Source organism: Astatotilapia calliptera, chromosome 5, assembly GCF_964374335.1.
Source record: "Astatotilapia calliptera chromosome 5, fAstCal68.1, whole genome shotgun sequence".
Classification (NCBI taxonomy): Eukaryota; Metazoa; Chordata; class Actinopteri; order Cichliformes; family Cichlidae; genus Astatotilapia; species Astatotilapia calliptera.
Window position 1 is genome coordinate 21,405,127 of NC_137426.1, and position 25,120 is coordinate 21,430,246.

Here is a 25,120-nt window from a genome sequence, read left to right on the forward strand (position 1 = left end):
GTTGTGTTTAAAGACTGAACAGAAATCACAGAAAATACAAAGCAGACTGGGTTTTTTATTCGTCTTCATTGCCAGCAAATGTATTCTTGTTTCATCGACGACAGACTCGTCTGTGTACTTGTGAACTACAGCAAGAATCATTATCCAATTGATTGCATTCATGGGTTGAAGTCTGTTGTAACAAAACAGGAAATTAATATGCATATAGTATATATATATTGTCTATATATTTAAAAAAATTAAATTATCTGGAAAAAAAAAAGATCCATATTAGCCTGTGCTCATGAATATTGATAACTCTTTTTAAGGACCTGCCCTGACTCGTTATGTTCAAGGCAGAAATGAATGTTTCACACGTAAATCTTCATTATGTACAACCACCAACATTTCTGAGCACAGAGGGAATTAAAGTTTAAAGGCTAAAAGCTCATTGGCCTGTACATCATTACTGTACGTCTTATGTAGCTCAGCTTTTATTGGCTGATCATAGTTTGTCTCCTCTGATGTGAACGCTCCACAGTGACGGCCAAGATTGCAAAAGGAATGCATTTTTCCGAGTTTCTTCGGTCTCAGAACTGCAACAGAAGAACAAAAAGCAATGAAAATCATATTTTAACTCTTGGTCATCTTTATTTAAAGTTTTGCACGTGAAAGAATTACTGAAACTCACATTTTTGAGGAACTCCTCAGCGACGATGCGAGCCCTGGCATTGACAGACAGCTTCATTTCACTAATCTCCTTGTCAATTTCCTCCATGAAATGAATGACAAAGTCCACTAGCTTGTGCTTGTACATCTGTTCTGTGTGGAAATTGGTGATGAGAAAGCTGATGTCATAGCCCTGTGAAATTAAAGAGAACAGTAATGTTAACGATGATCTCATCACCACATTCACTTGAACTGAATGCTGTTGAGTTCAAAAAGTAATATAACTCTCAATACTTGAATCAATGAGCTTGTTATTTGCAACTAAACTTTATCTTTTATTTGTGGAAAACACTGGAGGTAAAAGGGCAGCTGCTATTTTAACCTAAAACAACTTTTAAGAACATGTCGCTACCTACATAACTATATAAAGTTTTTGTGTTTAATAATGTTTATGACATTTGAAGGTTCATAAAAGTTTTTATTTTTAATTTTCCTCTTGAACACTGCCCACCCCTTACATACTACATAAAAATACTTAACGAAAAGATAAACAATTAAATGACAGGAAAGTTCACAGTAAATTAAGAAAACATTATCTTTCATAATTACAGGACAGTCTGTGCAATGACCTATCATACGATTTTCTGTATTTTTGCACATTTATCATGTGCTAAATGACCCATTTGTGGCATTTATGCACCTATAACATGTTATAGGCATTGCATCAGTTTAATTTCACAATACTAACATCTCATTTATATACACAAAATTATGAATGACATAATGGCACCATGTTGCCCAGCAACCACCTACCAACTGACTAAAATCCTCTGACTAAACAATACTGATGTACTGTATGTACTGATGATAATATCATTATTAGTAATAATAACAATAATAACAATGCGGGTTAAATTTGACGTTGTCTTTGGTTTCTTTTGGCAAATGAATTATAATAAAATATGTGTAGAAAGCTGCAGAATTTAAAACAGTTTTTTTCATTTTTTAAATATTATAATTATTGTCAATGGCAACAAAATGCCCAACACCTCTAATAGGAACCATCTAAGTGTGACTGATGCATTTTCCAAGGCCACTTACCTCCACTGGTTTCCTCCTCAGGATGAAGAAGTTCTCTGCTCTCATCATCATGAAGCGCATGAACTTGTGGCACAGAATCTTCTCAATCTCATCGGCCTAGAACAAATTAGTTAATTAATTAAAAATAATAATGGGAATTACAAACAGCTGTGACGTTTACATGAGTGTGTTAATTACTAACATCTGGTCTAAGTCAGGGTCTGCACTCACCTGCTTGACAGCGATGCTGACTCTGACAGAGTTGATGGAGCCTTCGATCAAAACCTTCTCCTTGTCATTACGGCTGATGATTACAGGCTGGAGGAGCAACTCTTTACTGCTCCTAAAAAGAACCAGAGAAACACACACGCAGACTATAAACACTATAGATCCGTAGGCATTGTGATGTTAAACTCCTTCAAGTTTTACGCTGTTGCTAGGCTCACCTCACTTCCACTTCTGGCTTGTTGTGTCTCTCCACCACTTGTGAGGAGAAATTCTCCAGGCAGAGGGCGGCCTGCAGTGTGGCACGCACAGCGTTGAGATACGGGCGCAACGTTGCTGTCTGAGAGTGAAAATCGAAGAGAAAAAAAAAACAAGAGAATATTTTCTTAACCATGTCTGTCTATTCCCAGGTACAGCCAAGTGTGACTGGACAATGAGAGGTCATGAGTGTTTCATACAATTTCTCCTGCTTGCAATACTTGCTTATGTTCAAAAGGTATGTCAAGTCAAAATACAGTCCTGTCATTAACACCAAGATAAAGGTATCCATAACAGGAGAAAGAAACCACCAAGAAACCCACTACTGATGCTGGTGTAGAAGATATATAAAATCTCAATCAATAAGGGGGAAACCAACATAATACATGCAGCTGTTGTAACGCAGGTAGCTCTGAGTGACACTGATTCATTTTTGGCACATGGACGACAGGAGATTTATTTAAATCTACTGTAAAAACATCCCCAAAAGGAAGTTGTCAGCAACTGCAATTTAGCAACTTCCTGTTGGGGATGACAATGTGATGTGACAGACAGATGTTATAGTAGGGTTAATGAGAATTTCACCCCTTATTAGAAATAAATTGTGAGAGATTAGAATGGATGTGGTCAAGCGAGTCATCTTTAACCATATGTATGTGTACACCAAGAAAACATTCCTAACATGGTCGGGGTTTTCGGGGATGACTGTGGCTCCATCCAAAGAGCATGAAAGGGCTGAATTGTTTGCTCAGTATTAAAAATGATGTGAGTCATATGTTATGGCATTTGCACTCACCAGATCTAAACCCAGTTGAAAACCAAAGTAGGATTTTCAGTTGGCGAGTTAGCCCATAATGAGATACATATTGTTTGATGACACTTAAGGGATCCTCATCAAACATGTTTTTATTTTATTTTATATTGTATATTTTTTAACTGCCAAAAAATGGTAATGACTTTGTTCACTTTATCCTCTGATCACATCCATAAATCAAAGTCATCAATATCACAATGCAGCATACACTCATTGGTCACTTTATTAGGTACACCTGTTTAGCTCCTTGTTAATGGAAATATTTAATTAGCAAGTCCCATGGCAGCAACTCAGTGCATTTAGTCATGTGGACCTGGTCGAGCAATTTGCTCAAGTTCAAACTGAGCATCTGAGTGGGGAAGAAAGGAGGTTTTAAGTGAGTATTTCAGAAACTGCTGACTGACTGATTTCCCCACACATCCATCTCTAGGGTTTACAGAAAATGGTCCAAAAAAAAAAAAAAAAAAAAGGAAAAGAAATATACAGTGAGCCGCAGTTCTCTGGGTGAAAATGCTTTGCTGATGCCACAGGTCAGGTGACTGGCCACAGTGCTTCAAGCTAATAGGAAGGCAACAACTAAAAAAACAAAACAAAAAAAAGAAACAAAACAAAAAACCTTCTCCAAAATTGGACAACGGTAGACTGGAAAAGCTTTACCGTCTGATCAGTCTCAATTGCTGCTGACAGTTTCAACAGTCAGATGGTAACATCAACATTTGAGGTAAACTACATGAGAGCATGGATCCATCCAGCCTGGTGTCATTGGTGGCGTGATGGCATGAGAATATTCTCTTGTCACCAACTGAGCACCATTTAAATCCCACAGAGAGTACCCAGGTATTGTTGTATACAATGTACCCATCTTCTGATGACTGCTTCGAGCAGGATAAGACACCATGTTTCCTAGCTCAAAACATCTCAAACTGGTTTTGTGAACATGATGAGAGATCAGATATGAATCCAGTAGAGCACCTTTCTGATGCGGTGTAATAGAAGGCTTGGATCAAGAACATGCAATCAACAAACCTGCAGCAACTGTGTGATGCCATCGTGCCAAAATGGCCCAAAATCTGTGATGAATGCACCTTGTTCAATCTGTGCTATTAACATTCAAGGCACACCTGAAGCAAAACGTACTAGCAAAGTGTGCCTAAAAAGTGTTCGGTGAGTGTTGCCACATGCCCTACAAAAGTCAGTAAGACAAATAAAAATGTTAAAAGCTTTTATTCAAATATGCAACATGGCTTAGCAATAGAATATTTTTCTTTTTACATAAGCTCCAGAGGGTGCAGCACCTCCACCCTAAATCTCTCCTTATCAAACATTACATCAGGTCAGCTGTGACAACTAGCTCGCCAGATGCAACCCTCCCTTTTCAACACCGCAGACAGCACTGTACGCTATTTAACAATTAATATTACTACAGAGTAAGGACCTATCTGTTCACACCATCAGCATGAGCTATAACCAAACAGCAATCTGCCTTTTCTTTTAGCAAGAAAACTAGCTGGCTAAAATTAGCCTGTTAGCAATCCCGGTCACCTAGCTACTCTAAGTGTCACAAATGGGGAGTAACAAAATCCGTTTATGGGTGCATTTTCCGTTAACGAACGGCTACAAACCCAAAACCCACAACGCCGAATATGTACGACTATTCAGCTATGTCGTTTCATAAGCACATATGTCTAATTTCTCTTACCATTTCTCAGTGTCAGGAGAGGCGGCTAAAGGCGGAAGTAGCTGCACTAACGGAGTCTCTTCTGTGAATATTCCGGAAATTATCCGCTGCTGCCGCCGCTGTGATGATACTGTCGATCTGTAACCAAGCAAATACAGGGCCAGTATGGCTGATACCAGTATCGATAATAATACTTATAATTTATAAAGGAAGTGTAGCATTACTTATGTAGAAGTGTATCATGAGCTGTTTGTCATGACTTGAGAGTAATCATCATCAATTTGCAAATCTGAACATTCCACGATAATTAGTTAACACAACAAACCACACCTTTCAGGTTTTCATGTATATCGAAACTATTACGTTAAAAAGGAAGGCAAAGTGAGTGTCTGTTGTAGCTAATTAACGTCTACCAACATTATAATGCACCGTAATGTGAAATGGAAATGGAGATGATATATCTTCAGGAGTGGGACCACACCTCCATACATGCCCCTTCCGGTTCTCTGTCTGACCCCTTGTACTACAAGCTGTTTGTTCAAATCCTAAATTGCCTCAATTTATGCTCACACCATCTGCCATTATCTACTAGAAACGCTGTCAAACCTTTGACAAATTAGAATTTAATCCCAGCTAGTATTTTAGTTTCCTTAAATGGTAAGTCATTCCAGTAAAGCAGCTATAATTGCTTACCTAACTGGAATGCAGCTTTTGCAGTTGTCAGTAACGCCTGAAGAGCCTGCGGCTATTACTGCTTTTTCCGGTATTCTTGCTTTGCCTGGAAAGCAGAACAAGAATACCAGATGCTCATTTGATTCCTTTCCAATTCTATTTTTTCAGAGTTTGAGGGTTCTGGTAATACACAGTACTGCATGGTACTGCTCAGTGACACACACTTTAGTAAGCCCTATGCTTATTTTGAACACGGATAAAAAGAAATGCTTTTATGTGAGCGAGGCCTGTCTGCAACAGGATGCATTGTTCTGTTGTATAAGGCCATTCCAACATGTTAGCAGTTATTCTGGGTGATTTCCATTTTTTCTATAAAGTTAGGAGGAATAGCTATTGCTATTTTTCTAACTTTTTAGTGTTTTGCACCCATCCATCCAATTTCATCTGATTATCCAATTCATGGTGGCAGGAGGGACAGGTTACCAATCTGTCACTGAGCTAAATAGAGACAGAAAATTCATCTTCACAGGCTTGGTGATGCAGTGATTAGCACTGTTGCCTCATAACAAGAAGGGCCTAGAGCCTTTCTCTGTTGAGTTTCAGTATTCTTTCCAGGTAACTGCATACAGTCCAAAGACATGTGTGGGATTAGGCTAATGTTCAACTCTAAAATGACCGTAGGTGTGTGAATTGGGTCTTTTGAAGTGAATTTATCCCAAGTGGCCACATCTGCCACTAAAAAGCGAGAACGTAAGTGACGTAGTAGCTCATCCATCTCACTATCCATCACAATTCACAGGTGGTGGCAATATTACTTGTGTGGAGTTTGCATGTGCTCACTGTGCCTGTACCGGCTTCCTCCCACAGTCCAAAGACATGCTTTTTAGGTTAGTTGGTGATTCTAAAGTGGCTGTGGATGTGAGAAGTGCTTGAATTGTATAGAATAAAACACTGCAGAAATGTTTGGTTAAAATGTGACTTTTAGTCTAAAGTGCTCTGAGTGGTCAGTAGAAAAACTCCAAATGCAAGTACATTACATTAAAATCCATCCTAAGGTCAAGGAGGCTCAAAAACAGTCATTAATAGTGCAAATTCCTATTATTCACTGGCAAATGAAAGAGTTTGAGTTCAGGAGTATTATGACTACACTGAAATAAAAAGCATGAAAATATATGTATCAGTGTGTCACTGGACTGACTATATTACTTTTGTTAACACGGTGATAGAAAGGCCCCGATATCCAGTCCCACCACCCTTAATGTGGGAGTCAACAAATAGAACCACTCACAGCATGATCATTAATGATAAGATCATGATCATCACGTTTTAATATGATACGTGATATACGTTTAAGTGATATACGAAAAAGTGTGGCAAAATTGTATTTTGAGTTATCAAAAAAAAGTTTAAGCAGGAAGAGTAGTAGTGGTTTTTGTGGAAGGATGAACGCTAAACACCTCTAGCTAAAGCAGAAGTGCCAAAATTGCAGTTCCTCTAATAGCCACTAGATGGTGTCTTGTAAAGCAAGTCAAACCTGACAGTCTCCCATGTTAAAACAATGCTAAATAGCGTTAAAGACCATGTTTAAAATATAGCAAAAAAAAAAAAAATGTACTTTTAAGATAAATATCAAAAATTTTAACAACAAAATACTAAAACATGAGAGCAAAAAAATTACTCCAAAACAAGTTTATAAATCTAAGTTTTAAAAACTAATCCACCAAGTCCACAGATCTCAGGCTCAGAGGGAGAGATGTCTTTTGTACTCTATCTCTATCTTTGTATGCTGCAGAGCCAGCAAGCCCTGATCACATGACCTCTGGGACATGCTGGAGATATATGGATGCAAAAGTTCACTGATGTACAGTGATGCTTGTTTATTATCAAAATAAATCAAAACGAATCAAATAAAATAAAAATCTTAAAATGTACATGGAAGTTCATCGGGAGTCAGTTCAGCTGAATTAGCAACAGTGTGATATGTGAGTATTTACAAGAGTTTGTCAGTCGTGCAAGCTTCAAAGTTCCAAGGAAGTCTTGTTAAGATAATAACCATCAAAACAAATGAGAAACTTAAACCCAATGAAGTAAAGACATGAAAAATATTCAGTCCAGTTCAGAGCATGACACAGTGGAGTTTAACTCAATTTCTTAATCGATTTAAAGTGATAGAAGCAAAGATGAACCAGAGATTTAATGCAAGCATTCAAAGTGAAAAATCGGTCAAAGGTTACCCCAAGATTCCTGCGAGAGATGCTAGAAATGTGTATTAATTTGTCTATAAAGATAGAGGGGGCCCTTCCATGTGCAGCACATTGTGTGAAGGGTAGTGTTGATGGAATAAACAATGGCATGGAGGAGGGAGAACAGTAGGCTGTTTCCATTCCCTGGAGGTGATGTAACCAAGGTGACAGTGTGTTTCCAAAAAGTTAAGAGAGAAGATGGTTAAAGTTTTCCCTTAGCAGCTGCATCTTTTTGCTGAAGACTTAGATTCATCATTCTCTCCAAATACTATGGGCTCTGGGAAGTCATGATACAACTCCACATCTGTCCCCTGTGAGACCTGAAAAAAAAAGCCAACAGAGTTTTGAAAAGTCAATGGTCACACAATGCCACAATATATTCCAAAACCAACATTTTTTCCCCTAATTCCATAAAACTGTAACTCACCTGTTTGAGTGTGTTACTTGCAATTGTCTGGAATGCCTGTTCTAGATTTGTGGCGTCTTTCGCACTGGTCTCAAAGTAGGGGATGTTGTTCTTACTTTGGCACCAGGCTTGAGCCCTTTTGGTGGTCACCTGTGGATATACAATATCATTAATAATCATCTAAATTATACTCACTGGATGGTGTCAGGCTGGACCCCTGTTTGCTTTCAGAACTGCCTTATCTCTTTATAACAACAAAGTGCTGGAAATATTCCTCTGAGATTCTGGCTCATTCTGATTTGACACAATCACACGGTTGCTGCAGATTTGTCAGAACAGTGTGGACACTTTGTAAATGCTCCGTTTTCTGTATTAACTGATCATAAAGTATGATCCAATGTTTAAGTCAAAAGTACAGAAACTACATCACTCACTATTCTTATCTTCTTATCTTTAGTTGTGGGCCCACAACTAGGTCAGTTAGCCTAAGTGCTAAACTATCTGCCTTTATAGACAATTTGTCTACCAATAGACTGACAAATTTCTAAACTTTGAGATTACTTTGTGACACTTTATGGACATCAGCTATGTTTAAAACACTAGTTTATTAAGCTATGTACAAATAGCAAGAAACAAACATCTTTATTTATCCCATACAATAGCCTTTAGCCAATAGCCATAGCCTTTACTCCCTCTGCTCAGTATTGTAATTTCTCCTTTCTCACACATCTGTTATGTCCCCTGAGACGTCCAGCGGACACGGAAAAAGCAAGAAGAAGTGTTGAGGCAGAAAAATAGTGAAGGAGGCACTTTTAAGAGCAGAAATATATTTTCTTTTAATTGTTAATTAAACTAAAAGATGGACAAACTGCTATCAAAATAAAAACAAAATAAATAAACAAAATAAAACTTAGCAGTTGATTACTATACAAAAGAATGAGAGATGTAAAATGATCAAACACACCCTCCTCTCCAGAGAGTATGAGTAAAGAGCTCCCTGAGCTTTTTCTTCAGCAGCAGCTGAAAAACCAATATACACTGACTGGATTTGTGACGCAAGACTGCAAACAGCAAGAGGCACCATGTGATGGGAGGTTCCTATCCCACAAAAACTTTGTGCAGTAATCTCCACAAACCAGCTGTATTGTTTATCTTTGGGCTTTTATCTTAGTTTAAAGATGCAGAATTTCTATAGGTCCTTTGTATTCACTAAAGTTTAACCAACATGTTGCCATGCCCATTTCCAGTTTTTTGTTGTCCTTTGGAGAGCTTCCTAGTATTTTGTAACGGTGGACCCAAGAAATACCAGCCGGAGCGACTTTTGACAGTGCAGAACTTTTTATTAAGCTCGGGTTGTAGTGGACACATATACTCCGCGCTCTCTTTCTCTGCTGTCACGTTCCGTCTCCGTCTGTCACTGCCAACACATAAAAAGACACAATCACTGTCAGATCCCAGCACACCTGTTCACCCCGCCCCTGCGCCGCCCCGGGAGCTCACTGCGTCACGCCTCCTCTGCAGCTGGCCAAGGACCACACCCACGCCACATATTTGCAATCTGTTAGCAACTGAAACAATTTCAAGGAGGTTTTTGGTCAGCGGATACACATGTAGCTCCATGTCCTGAAGGATGTACATGTAGCCCTCAGGACCAGAAGTTGCCAGAGGGTCACTAACCAGTCTTTAGGGCTGTGTGACTAGGATGTTGAAATCTTGACCCTTGACATTATGTAGTCACAATTATTGTCACACATCCAAAGTGGCAGCCAAATAAACATCACACGTCAGTAGCGTTAGATGCAGAGCACCAGCAGTTCAAGTTTCTCTTCTCTCTGGTAAAATGATCGTAGCTTTGACCAGCTGTTTATCTGAGACTTCTAAAACACCATCAGTAGGCGTCAGGCAGAAGGATGGTGTCTGAGCTTTTTATAAACCAGACCGTACTCAGCAGAAAAGGCAGAACAAGCTTCCGGGGACTTATCTGTAAATTCACACTGCAGCATTATGGCTCACACATGCTGAGGCCAGTGCAGCGAAACCTCTATGCACTTGAATTCAGTGAAAAAGGTTTGAGTTCTGTTCTCAGAAAACACTCGAACTGGGTGAATATTTCCACAGGAGACACCTGTGCACCTACAGTAGCAGAACGAGAGCTTATCAGCTCCAATCACTGCAACCTAATATCTGTGTCAGCCTCGGTTTCTTTAGTTTAAACTCCCACCAACGCTGGAACTCGCTCTATTGTCCCTGCTCAGGCTGACATGGCATGCAAGATGGACCTACAGCTTAGCATACATTTTAAAACTAAGAGAAGGTTTAACAGAGAAATAATTAAATTGAATGAGAAGATCTGGCTCTTCCAACCCTACCGCACTCAGTGCTTTGGACTTTCCTTCCTTGCTTTGATTGACAGACACTAGAAAAGGTTTTACTCTGCTTTCATTTATGAAACATATGAGAAAAAAATAGTGTTTTTTCACAAAAAATATGTGAGAGTCTTGAAAGTTTATCTTTAAATCTTATCCATTTATAAATAGACTTGAGAGACAAAATCAACCTTGATTTCATAAGAGGCTGCTTTATCTTTTCCCTTACCTTAGTCATATCTGTGGCATGTAAACAGTCATCACATTGTTACTAACACAACAGAAAGTTTACTGCTCCAGCCGTCTTACTATAATATTTAGCAGTATTTCCTAAAAGATCATCCTAATTGCTTTCTTATATAAAAACAGGCAAATGTTATGTTATACAGTTTTACCTGGTCAGTTGATTTCTGTCCCCTGATGTCTGCTCATTCAGGTACATTCATCAGTGTTTTTAAATAATATCAAGTGTGATTTAGACAGTCGGTCAATAACACTTGAGGCAGTAATTTAATAGAAACACAAACACTCCCATCAGTCTTCATTTTAGTCAACATACATCTATCAGCTAATCTTTTAAAACACGAGCACTTCGTTTACCATCATGAGCTGGAAAGCACCTGCATTCTTTCTGATAGGAAATTCAATACCAGTACTGGGAAGTAAAGTTATCTATGCTATGGCAGAGACAGCCTTCTAACAAACATACTGAACCCGGACCTTTTTGTCTCAGGAATCTCATACCAACCTCTCTGTTTTCCAAGTCAATCTTGTTGCCTAGCACCACAAATGGGAAGTTCTCAGGATTTCGAGGGCTGGCCTGGATCAGAAACTCTTCCTTCCAGTTGTCAAGCGATTTGAAGGTTTTTTGCGCTGTCAAGTCAAAAACCAGCACACAGCAGTCTGCTCCACGATAGAAGGCAGCATTCAAAGACTGATACCTTTCCTGGCCAGCTGTGTCCCAGATCTAGGCAATGAAAGAGAAACGCAGTTAGCACCAGGACACCAAGACTAGAGATAATGCAGAACAACAACGTCCTACTAAGGACCTGGAAATGTCTTTTCTCAATAAAGCTGTGCTTGAAGCCTTAAACATTAAATCTTCATTTGTCCTCATATGATCAAAGAGTCCATCTACATTTTATGCCACACCTGCAATACAACAACCTGGTCTCCAACCATCACCTCCTTCGTCATGAAGTCTGCTCCTATTGTGGCTTTGTACTGGTTACTAAACTTCTTGATGGCATACTGGTTCATTAAGGAGGTCTTCCCAACACTGAGAAAAGAAACAGCAGCACAACAGATTTATGAATGTGGTTAAAGCTTTTTTAAATTTCTATTCCAAGTTGAGTTTAAATAAAAGCAGCATGTAGTATAGACAGGTTGAAATATGACTGCTTCAAGCATATCACCAACCATTTTAACATGTGGTCTGTATAGCAGTATAGCTGGTTATATTGTCTGTATTCATGTGGTAAAGGAAAATAAAACAAGAGTAGGGTAATATTATCCATCCATAATAAGAGAATAGATTCAGTAAATTCATTTTCATCTTTGATCAGTGCAAATACGTAATAATCCACGTGAGTGAGAGAGCGGTGATTGGTACGAGGAAGCAACTCTGACAATCAAGAAAAATGTTTGTTTCGCTCTCAGTTGTGGATATCTGATAAACAGCTTTGTGTTGTTATGCACACTTAAACCACCTTTATTAAGTAGTTTTAAACATTCCCTTAAACAGTATTTCAGAAACTAAGGTATAATTGTGCATAAAACAATAGGATTAACTAAGTCTTACATGCAAGATACATAGCTAATATTCTGACTGGCGACAGCTTATTGCACAACAACAACAACTCGTGCCAACGACGAAGTAACACACTTTAAAATTACATTTAAAATACATTAATATCAAAACCTCACAATGAATCTCCCAGGAGGACGACTTTCAGGAGAACCCTCTTTTTGGATGTCATTTTTCCACAGCTGCATTAAGACAAAACGCAAGAGAGTTTAGTTACTAATGCTTTCCTGACTTCCTGTGTTGCGTTTTCATGGCCCTGCACCAATCATGTATGAATGCCACTCATTCCAGTCATGTACCTTATAACCTGTTTGGCAAATCAATCCAACTCCTCCTCAAACCAGGTGACATCAAATGTTTCAGCTGATTTCGGCGTCACTAAGCTGACAGCACACAGATTTCAATTCACTGTCAAGCTTTGTATGGTATAATTATGCAAAACAACCACAATCACAAACATAACATGAGTTCTGTTCAACATGCATTGATTAAAGAATTTGTTTGCCACACTGGATATGACTTATCTAAGCCGTGGCTCAGCCACACCCAGTGTGTCAACTGGATCTAACTGTTGTGTAATCTTTTTTGAACACGTAAGTGAAAATAAGTAAGTGAATATATATTGTACTGCTACCTTTAAGTGTCGTGATCAGCTGATATATTTTAGAGCCCAAAGCTTGAAGTAAAAAAAAAGAAAGAGAGAAATTAGATTGTTTGTAATTTTGAGTCTCTGTCTCAGTGTTATTTCCTGTTTCATTTTGATAGTCTCTTGTGTCACGTGTTTTGTATTGCTTCCTTTTTCTTGTTTTCCTTGAGCAGTTTCAGCCAGGGTTTCTCATTTCCCTAATTATCTGGTGTGTATTTATTGTCTGACTCTCTCTCTGTTTATTGTTGTGCCCTCCCTCTCTGCTGTGTGCTCCCTTGTTCCTTGTGTCTCCCCCCTCCTAGTTTTGTATTCCTGGCTCTAGCCCTGCCTTGTTTTGCGTTTTATTTTTGTGTTTTTTTTTAATGTAAAGACTCCAGCGTTAAAGCTTTTTTGAGTTCTTGTCTCACAAGTTATGCATCTGGATCCTTATCCTGCCTGCAGCACAGCCATTTCATGACAGATTTCATAAGAGGCTGTTTTAACTTTTACCCAAACCTTTGTCATATCTGTAGTAAACGGTAATCACAGTTTTACTGACAAAACAGAAAAAACTAGTGCAGCAGCTCTCTGACAGTAAGCAGTATTTCCTTAAAGCTGATTCATAGCATACAGGTGTATTCCTGACTCAGAATATCCTTTTAGAGCTCAAGCATGCATATTTCTACCAGTAAACTATAAGCCTGTTGTGTCTGGCCTAATTTGGCCCACTTTGCAGTGTGTTACATTTTGCAGTTAATAGTGGAATATCTAAGAGGGAAAATATTTCACAAACTGAATTGTTGCTGTTACAACACTCGAATTCAGCGAGCTCTTTAGAACAACCCATTCTTTCACAAATGTTTTTAAAGGTAGACTGCCTGTCTCAGTGCTTGAGCTGTGGCAATGGGACTGAAAACACCTGAATTTAAAGATTTTGGGGAACGAGGTCCAGTAATTTTGTCCATATAACATATCTCAGTCTTTATACTCTGCACAAGGTCTGTTGGGAAAAAGTTGATGGTAGTGTCAGACAGAATTGAAAAAAGAAATCTGTTGCATGTGTGGCAACAGATTTCATTTTGTCCTCAAGCTTGTTGGTACAAGAAATAGTTGTTGTATGATCAGACAATCACGGGTAGCTGCGTGACCTGCAAGTCACAAATGAAAGAAAAACTATTCAACACAGAAAACAAATGTGACAGGACATGTTTGCCTGCAATGCTGGCACAAAGATGTCTAGCATATTTATTTAACATAGACTGTCTATTTAAAGACGTCAATATTCCCCCAGACAAAATTTCACAAAGAAGAAGGGGCATTTTACGATGCTTTTTATGGACAGAAGCTTTATCACTGCTGCGCAGGGAAAAAGCCTAAATAACTTTTTATGTCCTCCATCATTTTTCCTGAGGGGTGGTTTAGGAGTCATCAGCGGATCAGATTGTCTGTAGTTAGATCCCCAGCTTCTCTAGTCTGCATGTTGAACCCTGAGTTGCCATGTTTGCAGGTATATTGGGGGGGATTTACCATGTTTTCATTGAAGTTCATTGTTCCATCCTGTGTTTGAAACTTTTGAGTTCAGGAAATTTGAAATGGGTGAACAAGGAAGTGAGTTAGTTCCAACTTGAAAACTGGAATTGCCACTGAAAATTAGAAGCTGTAGTGCCCCTACAGGCCACTTGCTGCCTCTAAAAGTAAGGCAAACAATGCCCAACTAAATAGGTGGATTTTTCTAACTCAGATGGATAAAATTAGAGGCCGGGCTGCTTTGACAGTCATGCACTGTTTTAATTGATTGCTCAGCTAAATTTTCCTCTGTAAATTTGATCTGCTGAACTGGACCTTGGGACAAGCTGATGCTTTTAAGAGAATAATCTGACCAATGGTGGTGCTTCACTTTTGGTGGAAAAAAATTACACTAGTCTGTTATAGTAGTTCAGTTTCTAAACTTGTTAGATCAGCCCTTTTGGTACCATTCAAAGTAACCCCTGCCCTACCATGTGATTGGCTGATTAGATATTTGAGCTAACAAGTAGTTGAACACGTGTACCTAAAAAAGTAACTGATAACAATAGTTAATGACTTAAAACATGAAGCACAGTGCATTCAACACCTATACAAGTAGTTTTTTCTCATTTACTTAAAAAAAAAAAACCAAAAAAAAAAACCCATACCAATAACACTAACTGGTTTACAGTGAATTCAAACTTTGTGAACTGAAGGCCAAAGTAGATGGAAAAAGTAAAAAAACAAATGTATATCAGTTCTCTGCATCTGTGATTAAGGCTTCACACAATTACACACCTGAGGGGGTGTCTGAATGGAAAAAGAAACTGAGAATTTCATCAACCATACATACACTGAGACACAGAACGCCAGACTGTTAATATAGTCAAGAGTTTTATTATTTGATGTCCGAATTTTCTTTGACAACAATGTTTGCATTGCAGTAATTTTGTTCTTATAAGGAGTACTACCAGGACAGATAACTGGATATTTTCATTAAATGGAAAGATAGAATATCCATTTGATTTCAGTCCATTATACCTTCACCATCTATACACTGTAATACACAATCCGTTAAAAATATTAAGTACTTAGCCAACCTGAGCTACAAGCAGATAGATAGAACAGCAATAACAAAGACATGACAGAAGACAGGTGTAAGCTGTGTTGGTGATGCATATTGTAATTCTATAGCGATGAAAGACGTCTGATGAAAGGACAGAACATATACAGCAGTAATAGTAGCAGTACAAGTAATGTTACACAAAAGGCAAATATTAATATATCAGGGACAATTAATCCATGTTCTACACTGACTTATTAAGTAGACTCAGCTTTTACTTTGAGTCTACTTAACAACATTTCTACTGTGCTGTTTAGGCAGTTATAAACCCTTTAAGCACAATCTTGAAGGGCAAAGGCAAAGATAATCTACCAGAGTGTTCAACAAATTCTCAGGACATATCAAAAAAGGAAAGAGTGAGGAATTCTAATTTGAAAGGCATCTGGCAGCAGACGTTGCCCAAAAATCAGTCATCCCTGTATAATTTTTAAAGGCAAAAAAAAACATACAAAGTGCAAAAAGAAAGAAGAAAGTGTTTCAGATTGGCTTCAAAAACATCTTCAGCCAATTAATGCATCTGTATATATAGTTCAGCAAGATTATTCATTGACAGATAGGCAAAAGAAAGCAAAAGAGAAATCAGAGAATGCGAAACTTGGGATGCTGACATTAGCCAACATCGCCTCACATTAAAGATAATCAGCTAGGACATCTAGAGTTCCCAATTGCACTCTGAAAATGGCTCCATCTTGTCCCCTTAGCATGAATGTCGGGCATCATCTGCACAAATGGGTTGCTGGGACAGGAGATCACTCACAGGAGATCAAGTCAGGGACCGTGAGGTCAGAGTGGGGCTGGGGGGTGTCATTTTTTTCTTGTGTGATCTTTGGGCGCTGGACTCGTCAACATATTTTACAAGAGAACACTAGTGTATTAATTTGTGTATTAATTGTGAGGGGGACACATCCATGTGCAGCACATTGTGCGAAGGGTCGTGTCAGTGGAATGAACAATGGCATGGAGGAGGAAGACCAGTAGGGAATTCCCTTCCCTGGAAGCGAGGTGGAGGTGATGTAACCAGTGACAGGGCGTTTCCAAAAAGCCAAGAGAGAAGATGGTCCAAGTTTTCTCTTAGCAGCTGCAGCTTTCTGTTGCGGGTTTAGGTCCTTCATTCCCTCCCAGCTTTATGGGCCCTGGGAAGTCATTATACAACTCCACCTCTGTCTCCTGCAAGGCACCAAGAAAAAAGAAGTTAAGTAAAGCCGAAAGATTTTTTAAAATTCAACAATCACACAATGCAACAAGCCATTTCAAACCCACCACCAGCACACCACACACACACACACCATTAACCTGTAACTCACCTGTTTGAGTGCATTACGTGCGATTGTCTGAAATGCCTGTTCTACATTTATGGCTTCCTTCGCACTGGTCTCAAAGTAGGGGATGTTGTTCTTACTTTGACACCAGGCTTGAGCCCTTTTGGTGGTCACCTGTGGATATAAAGAGAGATTGAGTCCATCGACAACAACAAGCTAAAATAAGTTGTACAATACAATAACTCAATTTTCTGCATTATTTGATTATGATATAGGTATTGATATTTAGGTCACAAGCATACAAACTCATATTATGCTTATAAAAAAAAAAAGATATTCCCAGTGCTGGAGGAAAAGTTGATTTTTCAGCTACATTTGGGGAATAACTGCTCAACAAGCATTTCTCATAGGTGAGTGCACAACTTTCAGGTGGCACATGTATCATTTGTTCTCACAAACTGCTTTTATTTTGGTTTTTGGATGTCTGGCGTGAATAGCTTTACTGAGGTATCAATTTGTCAATTCACATTGTAATGTTGAAGTCTATGCTCTGATTATGCCACTTCAAAGTGTGGATAAGAGTTACTTCAATGTTTAGAGTTACTATCGTTGGAAAAAAGCCACTCTGATATTGTTATGTAACACATAAACTTGAGGTGAGCTTTCCAAGCTTATACAAAGGCCCTGTCAAGGCATGCACTTCACTAGCCACAAGAAGCTCCTCTGCTCAGGTGAAGTGACTTTTGTAGTTTCACCAAGTCCTCTAACATTCCTTACACAGCAACCCCATCAACACCTGCGCTAATCTTTATGGTCACAGCAAGTCTTTAATGATTTAGTCTTTTCTCCTTCTACAGATCTACCAAACAAAGCAGCACAACAGTAACAGCCACAGTGTGCTGTGTGCACTTACAACTGACACGCACACATAGTTAAAGTCATTCTTAAAACAACGAAACTAGAACCAGGAATCTCATACCAACCTGTCTGTTCTCCAAGTCAATCTTGTTGCCTAGCACCACAAACGGGAAGTTCTCAGGATCTCGAGGACTGGCCTGGATCAGAAACTCATCCCTCCAGCTGTCAAGTGTTTTGAATGTATTGGGCGCAGTCACATCAAACACCAGCACACAGCAGTCTGCTCCACGGTAGAACGCAACACCCAAAGACTGGAACCTCTCCTGGCCAGCTGTGTCCCAGATCTAGGCAATGAAAGAGGAACAATAGTTAGGCACACCAGGATTAAAGATAATACAAAACAACAACTCTCAATAAAACTGTGCTTGAATCCATGAAAACTTAAAGCTTCATTTGTCCTCACATAATTTAGTCCTCCGACTAGTTATCATACCACACCTGCATTGTAACGAGTCGGTCGTCCACCATCACCTCCTTCGTCAGGAAGTCTGCTCCTATTGTGGCTTTGTACTGGTTACTAAACTTCTTGTTCACATACTGGTTCATTAAGGAGGTCTTCCCAACACTGAGAAGAGAAACAGCAGCACAACAGAAATATGAAATATGCAGCAATTAAATTACTGTGTTTGGTGATATATGAATGTGGTTAAAGCTTTTAGAATTTCCACCAGCTTGAGCACATTGGGTATCCATCTTAATCGAGACAAGCTGATTTTAAATACAAGGATCCACTACATATAAGACGAATGATGACTGCTTCAACCATATCGCTAACCACATTAGCAAATGGTCTGTACAGCAGTATAGCCACTTACAGGTCGTAAAGCATGCGATAAAGGAAACTGAAATGCTGCATGCTATGATGATGTTATCAGTGTGTCATTCTTGTGGAACAAGAAGACACACTCAGCAAATTTAACGTGATCCTTAATCAGTGCAAACAATTACTGACCTGTGAGGGTGACAGAGCACCGATTGGTACAGGTAAGAGAGAATGGTGAGCAAGTCCAAAGAGTAAAGGCTTTGCCTCACTCTCAGGTGTGGCTACCTGCCAAACTGCTATGTTGTTGTTATACATAAATAAATACAAGGACAAAACTAAGGTATTTTCACACAGTCAACCAACCATTTCAGATGCTTTACCACCACACTAGAGTGAAAAAGAGTCAACTAATTTGCATCTAGAAAACTCAGATACAAAACAGACCAGTGATCTGATTTAGATATCTGTGGGAATTCTACATCCTAACTCGTGAAATAACCAGAAACCCCTCTTAACCCTATACTACAGCCTGCCACGCCATTAAATGGTTGCGGGCTGTGTCAACCTGAAATGTAGAATTTCTCAGGAGGTGCACATTAGGCTATGTTCTAAATTAAGACGTAGATTTCCTACTGAAGCGTACTAGAGAACTGTTTACATCATAACCTACAAATTCATCTTTCTGGTCAATCAGCAAAGAACCAGAGTCAACTTTGGTATTCTTTCCAAGTGGTCATATGATTCAACAAAACAGGGATCATTCCTATTTTAATTTTTGCAAGTTAAAATATTCAATGGCCTGGAGTTACATTTCAGCCTGGCTTAACAATAAGAAATGAATGAATGGTGGTTGATTCAACCTGTTTGGCCATTATGTTTTCCTTACATATAAAATACTGTAATTTATTGGTGAATCATATTATCACAGGGATACACAAAAGATTTCAGTGTTCTCAGGTTCACCCAGCTTTAAGGTTTCTTATGAAACTGTTTACTAAGCTTTTTTTTTTATAAATTATTGTGAAAAATTAAAAGTTCCCTTGAAACCATGTTTGAATAACTGTAATATAAAAACTACTTTTGAAAGACGGCATAATGAGCATGAAAACTGAGCTTGATAGCAATAGTAGTGATTAGCAGCAGATAAGGGCTGTATATACAAGAAGCACAGTTTGTATTCTGCCTGGCGACAGCTTATTGCACCATCACAACAACTTGTGCCAACAAGGAAGTAGCGCAATGTAAAATTAAATTAACCCCAAAACAACAATAGGAAAAAAAATTGAATAGTTTGTGTGACTCACCCTGAATCTCCCAGGATGATGACTTTCAGGAGCACTTTCTTCCTGGATGTCATTTTTCCACAGCTGCAGTAAGACAAAAAGCAAGAGGGTTTAGTTACTAATGCTTTTCTGACGTCGTCATAGCAAGTCACAACCTAACCACTAGCTGTCTATATACCTGGAACAACATAATCAATACAAAAAAATAATTCAGTTTCTTTACAGACTGGCCTATTGGACAACTTTATGTCTTGAGTTTCATGGCCCTGCACCAATCATGTATGAATGCCACTCATTTCAGTCATGTGCTTCCTAAGCTGTTGGGCAAATCACGAGGAACATATCTCTCTCTCTCCCTCTCACTTCAACACACACACACACACACACACACACACACACACACACACACACACACACAGGGAGGTTACTTCTAAGAATATTGACTCCTCCTCAAAGTCCAAACCAAGTGACATATGAGACATTTTCTGCTGATTTCACTGTCACTAAGTTGACAAACCAATGCTGCACAATGTAACGCTTAATACACCGTCAACCATTGCAAGATATAATTATATAAAATGACCACAGTCACAAATACAACATGACTTGGGAGACAACATGCAAATAGATGTATAAATAAAATTAAATCTAGTTTTTCCCAGAATCTATACAAAAGTGAAAGACACATATTAGTCAATTTGGGGCTAAAATGTTGACTAAATTCTGGAGAATTGGACAAAACAACTGGATGTATGTCACTTTAGTTTGAGCAAGAGTGGTAGTTAACTGTTCTGCAATCTGTGCTTTTTCTGAACACTCAAACACTCTTCACTGCTCAGGGATGTGCACAATTTCCCCAATACTCATCAGAGATTTCAGCAAGAGCTTACCCAGTGCATGATTAAGTTAATATGTGTTGTATTATACTGTATCACCCCCTTTAAGTGATCAATTGTTTATTTGAGAATGCAATGTTTGAAATAAATAAAAAGAGGAAAATTAGATGCCTTGGTGTTTCACTAGGACAAAAAAAGAGATTTTGTCAGCCAGTATCATTATACAATGCAAGACTGAAGCTGCATCCACACAGAAAGTGATTTGCTTCAACAAGAGAGCAGAGAAAGTGAATGGCATTCAGCGATTAAGAGCAACTAAGGATGAAATAACAACTGACGAGGTAAAGTTGGTGGAAACCAAGAAACTCCACCACCACCAGGCGAGTGATTGAAGTGAGTGAAAATTAAGAGTGCACAAAACTGTTGCTTGACATATAATCTGGTAGTAAATACGTTAGAACATTACTTAGATAACCACAGCCTACGATGTCCACAAGCAACAAGACGTCAGCTTTGATGGGGTCGGCGATGAGTGCTTCGCTTCCAGTGTTGACGCAAATCTGACCTTATAGCAAATCTTTTATGTTCTGTCCAATTGTGCAGTGGGTTCCAGTGAAAATGTATATTAATGTCTTGAAGGGCTATGTATAAACCTTTCCCATACACAAATAGACTAGAAAGACAAAATAAAATGTGATTTCTTAAGACACTGCTTTATCTTCTCCCATACCTTTGTCCTATCGGTGCTATGTAAACACTGATCACAATGCAACTGATAAAACAAAACCTGGGAAAAGTACTGCACTGTCAATAAGGAGGGCAGAAAAAGCAGATGTCTGGCAGTAACATGTAGCAGTATTTCCTCAAAGCTAAAGATGATCCTAATTGTATATTATAGCAGCATAGTATACAATTAGTAGTATACAAACATCAGCAAGGTTTCACCAGTGCATTACAAACATGGCCTCCCACTGGGAATTTTCTTTAAGAAAAAAACAAAACAAAAAAAACCTGTAGCCTTTATGATTGCTAATGTGCCTAAAATACCTTACTGCTCCAGTTAGATTGTGTACATGTTTAAAAAACAAAAACAAAACCCTTTAAATTTAAATGAAACCTGCAGCCTGATTATTGTTTTGAGAGTCAGAAATTCCTCTGAGCTGGAAAAGCACCATATAAAGATATGTACTGTATATATTATACACTGTGGCAGTGTCTAATTGTCAAGTCCAATTATGTTTCTCCTTTTGGGTGAAAAAAAAAATACACAAATTGTATCTTGTTTTGGTGGTGAAGCAATAACCTTTTAGGTAACATTTAACAGTAAACATGAACACTTCATTTCAAATTGCATGCATCAGTTTACTAAAGTAAAACACAACCATAAGCTGGAAAGCACCAGCATTCTTTCTGAGTGGAAATCCAATACCTGTGAAGCACAAAATAGTTGACAGTAGCATGAACAACAGCAACACACTGTCACGGAGGTGTACTTAAATTAGTCACATGATAACAGCAGAAGCAGAGATCAGACATTTAAACTTTCATGAACAGCAGGTCCATGATTTCTCATTAACAACTACGATTTCTGACAGGCGGTTCAGTCCAAAATGAGATTGTGGCCTTTCACTAATATGATCAAAACAAATTAAATAATTTCTTCTGCCTGAATGAATATACAGTATTTCTCAGTTAAGAAATGACTGCATGAATTAGGCTCATTATTATTTATTATTTTAAAAACCATGAAGTTTTGGACTCCACCACAGTTTCTCTATGCTCATACATTTCTGCTCAGAGCATCTAGTCTTCACCTCTGACATGGGTTATAAATGCAAACCAAACAACACAAAACAAACCCCAAACTAAAAATAGTTTTGGAAAGCAGAGTTCAGACAATGTTCAGTCAATTACTCCAGGTCACAGAGGGAAGCCGCCATCATTTGTCCTTGTTAACCAGCTTCTACATGGGAAACAGATGCTTCAGTAATGAAGGATCATCTTTTTAAACGTGTGTATTTTAGCTATAACAAGTACGAGTGAAGAGATAGATATGCTGAACAACTTCAAAAGACACACAAATTAGGACTAATCCAAACTCAGAGGGCTGTTTGCAGCGGAGGAGCAGTTTTTCAACTCCAACCACTTAATTAAAAAACTGTGCAAGACCATATGTGTCATCATACTGTGCACAGTATTTTTTTAATGAAACAATAAGAAAATGGTAGACGTAAATGTCAGACAGCATCTGTCATTGAAAAGTAAAATACTCAAAACCTGGATAAATGTATAGCAAGATGTTTCTTTTCTGTCTCGAGCCTGTTGGTACAAGCAATGGGCGTTGTATAATTAAGACAACTTGAACGACGTGTAACCGCGTGACCTGTGAGCCACAAGCGAAACGAAACCCACTTAACGCATAATACAGACATGACAGGTCAAGATTCCCTAGCAACACTCAGACACATATAACATCTGTTTAACACAGCCTGTAGACAATAAGGGTGAGGAGATCGCTTAAAGGTCACACTGACCAGGATCAAGATGTAGCCAAAGAACACAGTGACGAGTAGCTATTCAGCCACTCGGTGATGTGTAGTTCTGAGGTAAAAATCCTTCTCTGTGTGCATGAGCATTAACACCGTTTAAAGACACCCCTTCACAACATTTGACAATGATGAGTTTTTTTTTTTGTTGTTGTTGTTCTTTTACGATGCTTTGGCCGACAGACCAACCCCGACTAGCCGGTCTCCTTCCTTGTTGGATTCGACCCAGAGGAGCCACAGACCGGCCTTGTTTTTGCCGAAAAACACCTCACCACCATTAGCAGCTACAGCGTCAGGACATCCTAAACACTGACAAGTGGGCAGACATTATACATATAAAGAGTTTCTTGTCGTCTCAAAAACTTACTTTCAGCTCGTAACACACGGTAGAGGAGACTTGCTGACCGTATCGAAGCCGGCTGCGAGAAAACTAGCCGTTGTTGTGCAGCGCAGCTAGCGTCAGTTGCTAACTAGGCGTTACGTTAGCTAGCGTTGATTTGGCAATGTCCCGTTTGAGATTCTCAGAAAAGTTTCTGACGTCGACACCAACAAAAACCGTGTCGTAAATTCACGAGGTAATTTATCTACAAATAGTGTTTAAATTTGGCACTTGCCTTAAGGCTTGCCTGCCTACAAGCCACCCAACCAGCTAACTACTTAGTTCTCCCTTGTCTTCTTTCACTTCCGCCTCCCAAACAACGCTTGTGCCCTACGTCAGACGTAAACAGCCAATAACAACCCCTTCTGAAATATTAATTAAGGCCCGTATAACTTCTCTATCCTCGACTTTCACAGCCCATTAAATGCCACAGCTCGGGTCTTTTCAGAGAAAACATTAATATTAGTACTGATTCTCAACCCTGTTGCCATTCATATAAAACAAACATGACAGATACGTATTAAAAACATTAAAATAATATTAAACTCAATTGTCCTAATTTTACCCATTTTATTTTATGGATTTCTTAGCTCACAAAGTTTTAAACTACTGCCTTTTAACAGTTTGAATTATTATTTGTGGCTGTGTCTATGGTGTATTCGGGCAAATGTTTGAAAACAAAAAACTGAAATCAGTGAAACAAAAAAGTATGTGACTATGAAAAGTGAAAATTTGGGCAAGGTTGATTTAGAAACTTGCCTAAACTCCTACTAAGTGTAAGCTGAAACTGAATTAGTATTCAGTATGAGTGTGACTAGCTTTAACTTAGCGGTCAAGAAATTAATATTTTGTTCAATAAAGTTTTCAAGTTTCAGAGTATTGGTATTAGGGTTGCACCAAACATAATACACAACAACTAACATATTATAAAATACTGTAAAACATTTAAAATTCTTTAAGCGTAGATTGTTTTCGAATTGCAAAATTACCCAGGCTTTGAGCACAAATGCTAACCTGCTGATGTTATGTATTGATAGATTACAGTAAACATTAAACAGGCAAGTTGCCAAGCTTTCAGTTAAAAATTAACTCCCACACTGAGTCAGATCTGACCACATCATCACCCTGACTCGCATGATTTTTATCAGGTGTGTGCTTATTGTCCTGGTTGCGTTTTTTTCACAAGACCTGACTTTGCACTAGATAGGTCCCACTGGATGACATAACAGATAACTGGGCTAAACCTGACAAGTCTGTAGCCTGGATATATAATAGAAAGCCATGTTGGAGCTTTGTAGTCATTCTGATGCCCCTTAATGCAGACTCAAGTAATTACAGTTCCCTAAATTGATAATAAATCGGCTTCAGAGCTGCTGTTCCACTTTATTCAAAAACACAAACAATATTTTAAATCTTCTAACATAATGAGTGAGATGATGAGCTGCATATTCCAAGTAATTCTACATAACTTTTACAAAACATCCAGTGAACATGAGCATTTTTTTTCAGTGGGAAACAACATTCTGGGGAGGCACCTTGAACTGATCTTAACTAATCTAACTCTCAAAACCTCCAACTACCATTTTTTTTCATTGTATGATTAAGATGATATTCTCCTAAGAACCAGCCTATTCATTTATGTGATGGACATTTGTTTTTGGGTTATATCTTTTGACTTATTTGAG

The 25,120-nt window shown here is 38.5% G+C and overlaps 3 protein-coding genes across 8 annotated transcripts; all 3 read right to left on the reverse strand.

Moving 5' to 3' along the window:
• Positions 1-35: 35 nt before the first annotated feature.
• On the reverse strand, positions 36-5,451 carry arpc4 (actin related protein 2/3 complex, subunit 4). Of its 3 annotated transcripts, none has more exons than XM_080301276.1 (7): positions 5,397-5,451; positions 4,725-4,841; positions 2,175-2,293; positions 1,960-2,071; positions 1,750-1,845; positions 671-841; positions 36-575 (listed from the first exon to the last, which is right to left on the reverse strand). In XM_080301276.1, exons 2-7 carry the CDS (start codon positions 4,725-4,727, stop codon positions 570-572), a joined length of 507 nt encoding a protein of 168 aa, XP_080157402.1. In that variant the 5' UTR covers positions 4,728-4,841; positions 5,397-5,451; the 3' UTR covers positions 36-569. The 3 variants fall into 3 exon arrangements, with proteins under 3 accessions (XP_080157402.1, XP_080157403.1, XP_026023795.1); XM_080301277.1 differs by lacking the exon at positions 5,397-5,451 and adding an exon at positions 5,034-5,171; XM_026168010.2 differs by lacking the exon at positions 5,397-5,451 and having other exon boundaries at positions 4,725-4,857.
• Positions 5,452-7,237: 1,786 nt separating this feature from the next.
• Positions 7,238-12,933, reverse strand: LOC113022527 (ras-related protein rab7-like). 2 transcript variants are annotated; one of them, XM_080301273.1, is made up of 7 exons: positions 12,832-12,933; positions 12,497-12,580; positions 12,317-12,379; positions 11,543-11,669; positions 11,139-11,357; positions 8,046-8,174; positions 7,238-7,938 (listed from the first exon to the last, which is right to left on the reverse strand). In XM_080301273.1, the coding sequence occupies exons 3-7, from the start codon at positions 12,367-12,369 to the stop codon at positions 7,834-7,836; spliced, it is 633 nt and encodes a 210-aa protein (XP_080157399.1). In that variant the 5' UTR covers positions 12,370-12,379; positions 12,497-12,580; positions 12,832-12,933; the 3' UTR covers positions 7,238-7,833. The 2 variants fall into 2 exon arrangements, with proteins under 2 accessions (XP_080157399.1, XP_026023796.1); XM_026168011.2 differs by lacking the exons at positions 12,497-12,580; positions 12,832-12,933 and having other exon boundaries at positions 12,317-12,478.
• Positions 12,934-15,209: 2,276 nt separating this feature from the next.
• Positions 15,210-23,757, reverse strand: LOC113022528 (ras-related protein rab7-like). 3 transcript variants are annotated; one of them, XM_080301274.1, is made up of 6 exons: positions 23,671-23,757; positions 19,696-19,758; positions 18,067-18,193; positions 17,694-17,912; positions 16,756-16,884; positions 15,210-16,618 (listed from the first exon to the last, which is right to left on the reverse strand). In XM_080301274.1, exons 2-6 carry the CDS (start codon positions 19,746-19,748, stop codon positions 16,523-16,525), a joined length of 624 nt encoding a protein of 207 aa, XP_080157400.1. In that variant the 5' UTR covers positions 19,749-19,758; positions 23,671-23,757; the 3' UTR covers positions 15,210-16,522. The 3 variants fall into 3 exon arrangements, with proteins under 3 accessions (XP_080157400.1, XP_026023797.1, XP_080157401.1); XM_026168012.2 differs by having other exon boundaries at positions 23,424-23,756; XM_080301275.1 differs by lacking the exon at positions 23,671-23,757 and adding an exon at positions 19,853-20,055.
• Positions 23,758-25,120: the final 1,363 nt, after the last annotated feature.

Excerpts from the sequence above, each read along its gene's own strand:
- arpc4 (XM_080301276.1), bottom strand. Across the intron at positions 2,072-2,174 it reads AAGCCAGAAGTGGAAGTGAG|GAGCAGTAAAGAGTTGCTCC; the intron begins GTGAGCCTAGCA and ends GGTTCTTTTTAG. Across the intron at positions 842-1,749 it reads TGAGGAGGAAACCAGTGGAG|GGCTATGACATCAGCTTTCT; the intron begins GTAAGTGGCCTT and ends TTAATTTCACAG.
- LOC113022527 (XM_080301273.1), bottom strand. The coding sequence starts at position 12,369 with ATGACATCCAAAAAGAGGGTTCTCCTGAAAGTCGTCCTCCTGGGAGAT. Across the intron at positions 11,670-12,316 it reads GTCCTCCTGGGAGATTCATT|TGTTGGGAAGACCTCCTTAA; the intron begins GTGAGGTTTTGA and ends TTCTTTTCTCAG. Across the intron at positions 11,358-11,542 it reads ACCAGGTTGTTGTATTGCAG|ATCTGGGACACAGCTGGCCA; the intron begins GTGTGGCATAAA and ends TTCATTGCCTAG.
- LOC113022528 (XM_080301274.1), bottom strand. The coding sequence starts at position 19,748 with ATGACATCCAGGAAGAAAGTGCTCCTGAAAGTCATCATCCTGGGAGAT. Across the intron at positions 17,913-18,066 it reads ACCGACTCGTTACAATGCAG|ATCTGGGACACAGCTGGCCA; the intron begins GTGTGGTATGAT and ends TTCATTGCCTAG. Across the intron at positions 16,619-16,755 it reads CACGTAATGCACTCAAACAG|GAGACAGAGGTGGAGTTGTA; the intron begins GTGAGTTACAGG and ends GGTGCCTTGCAG.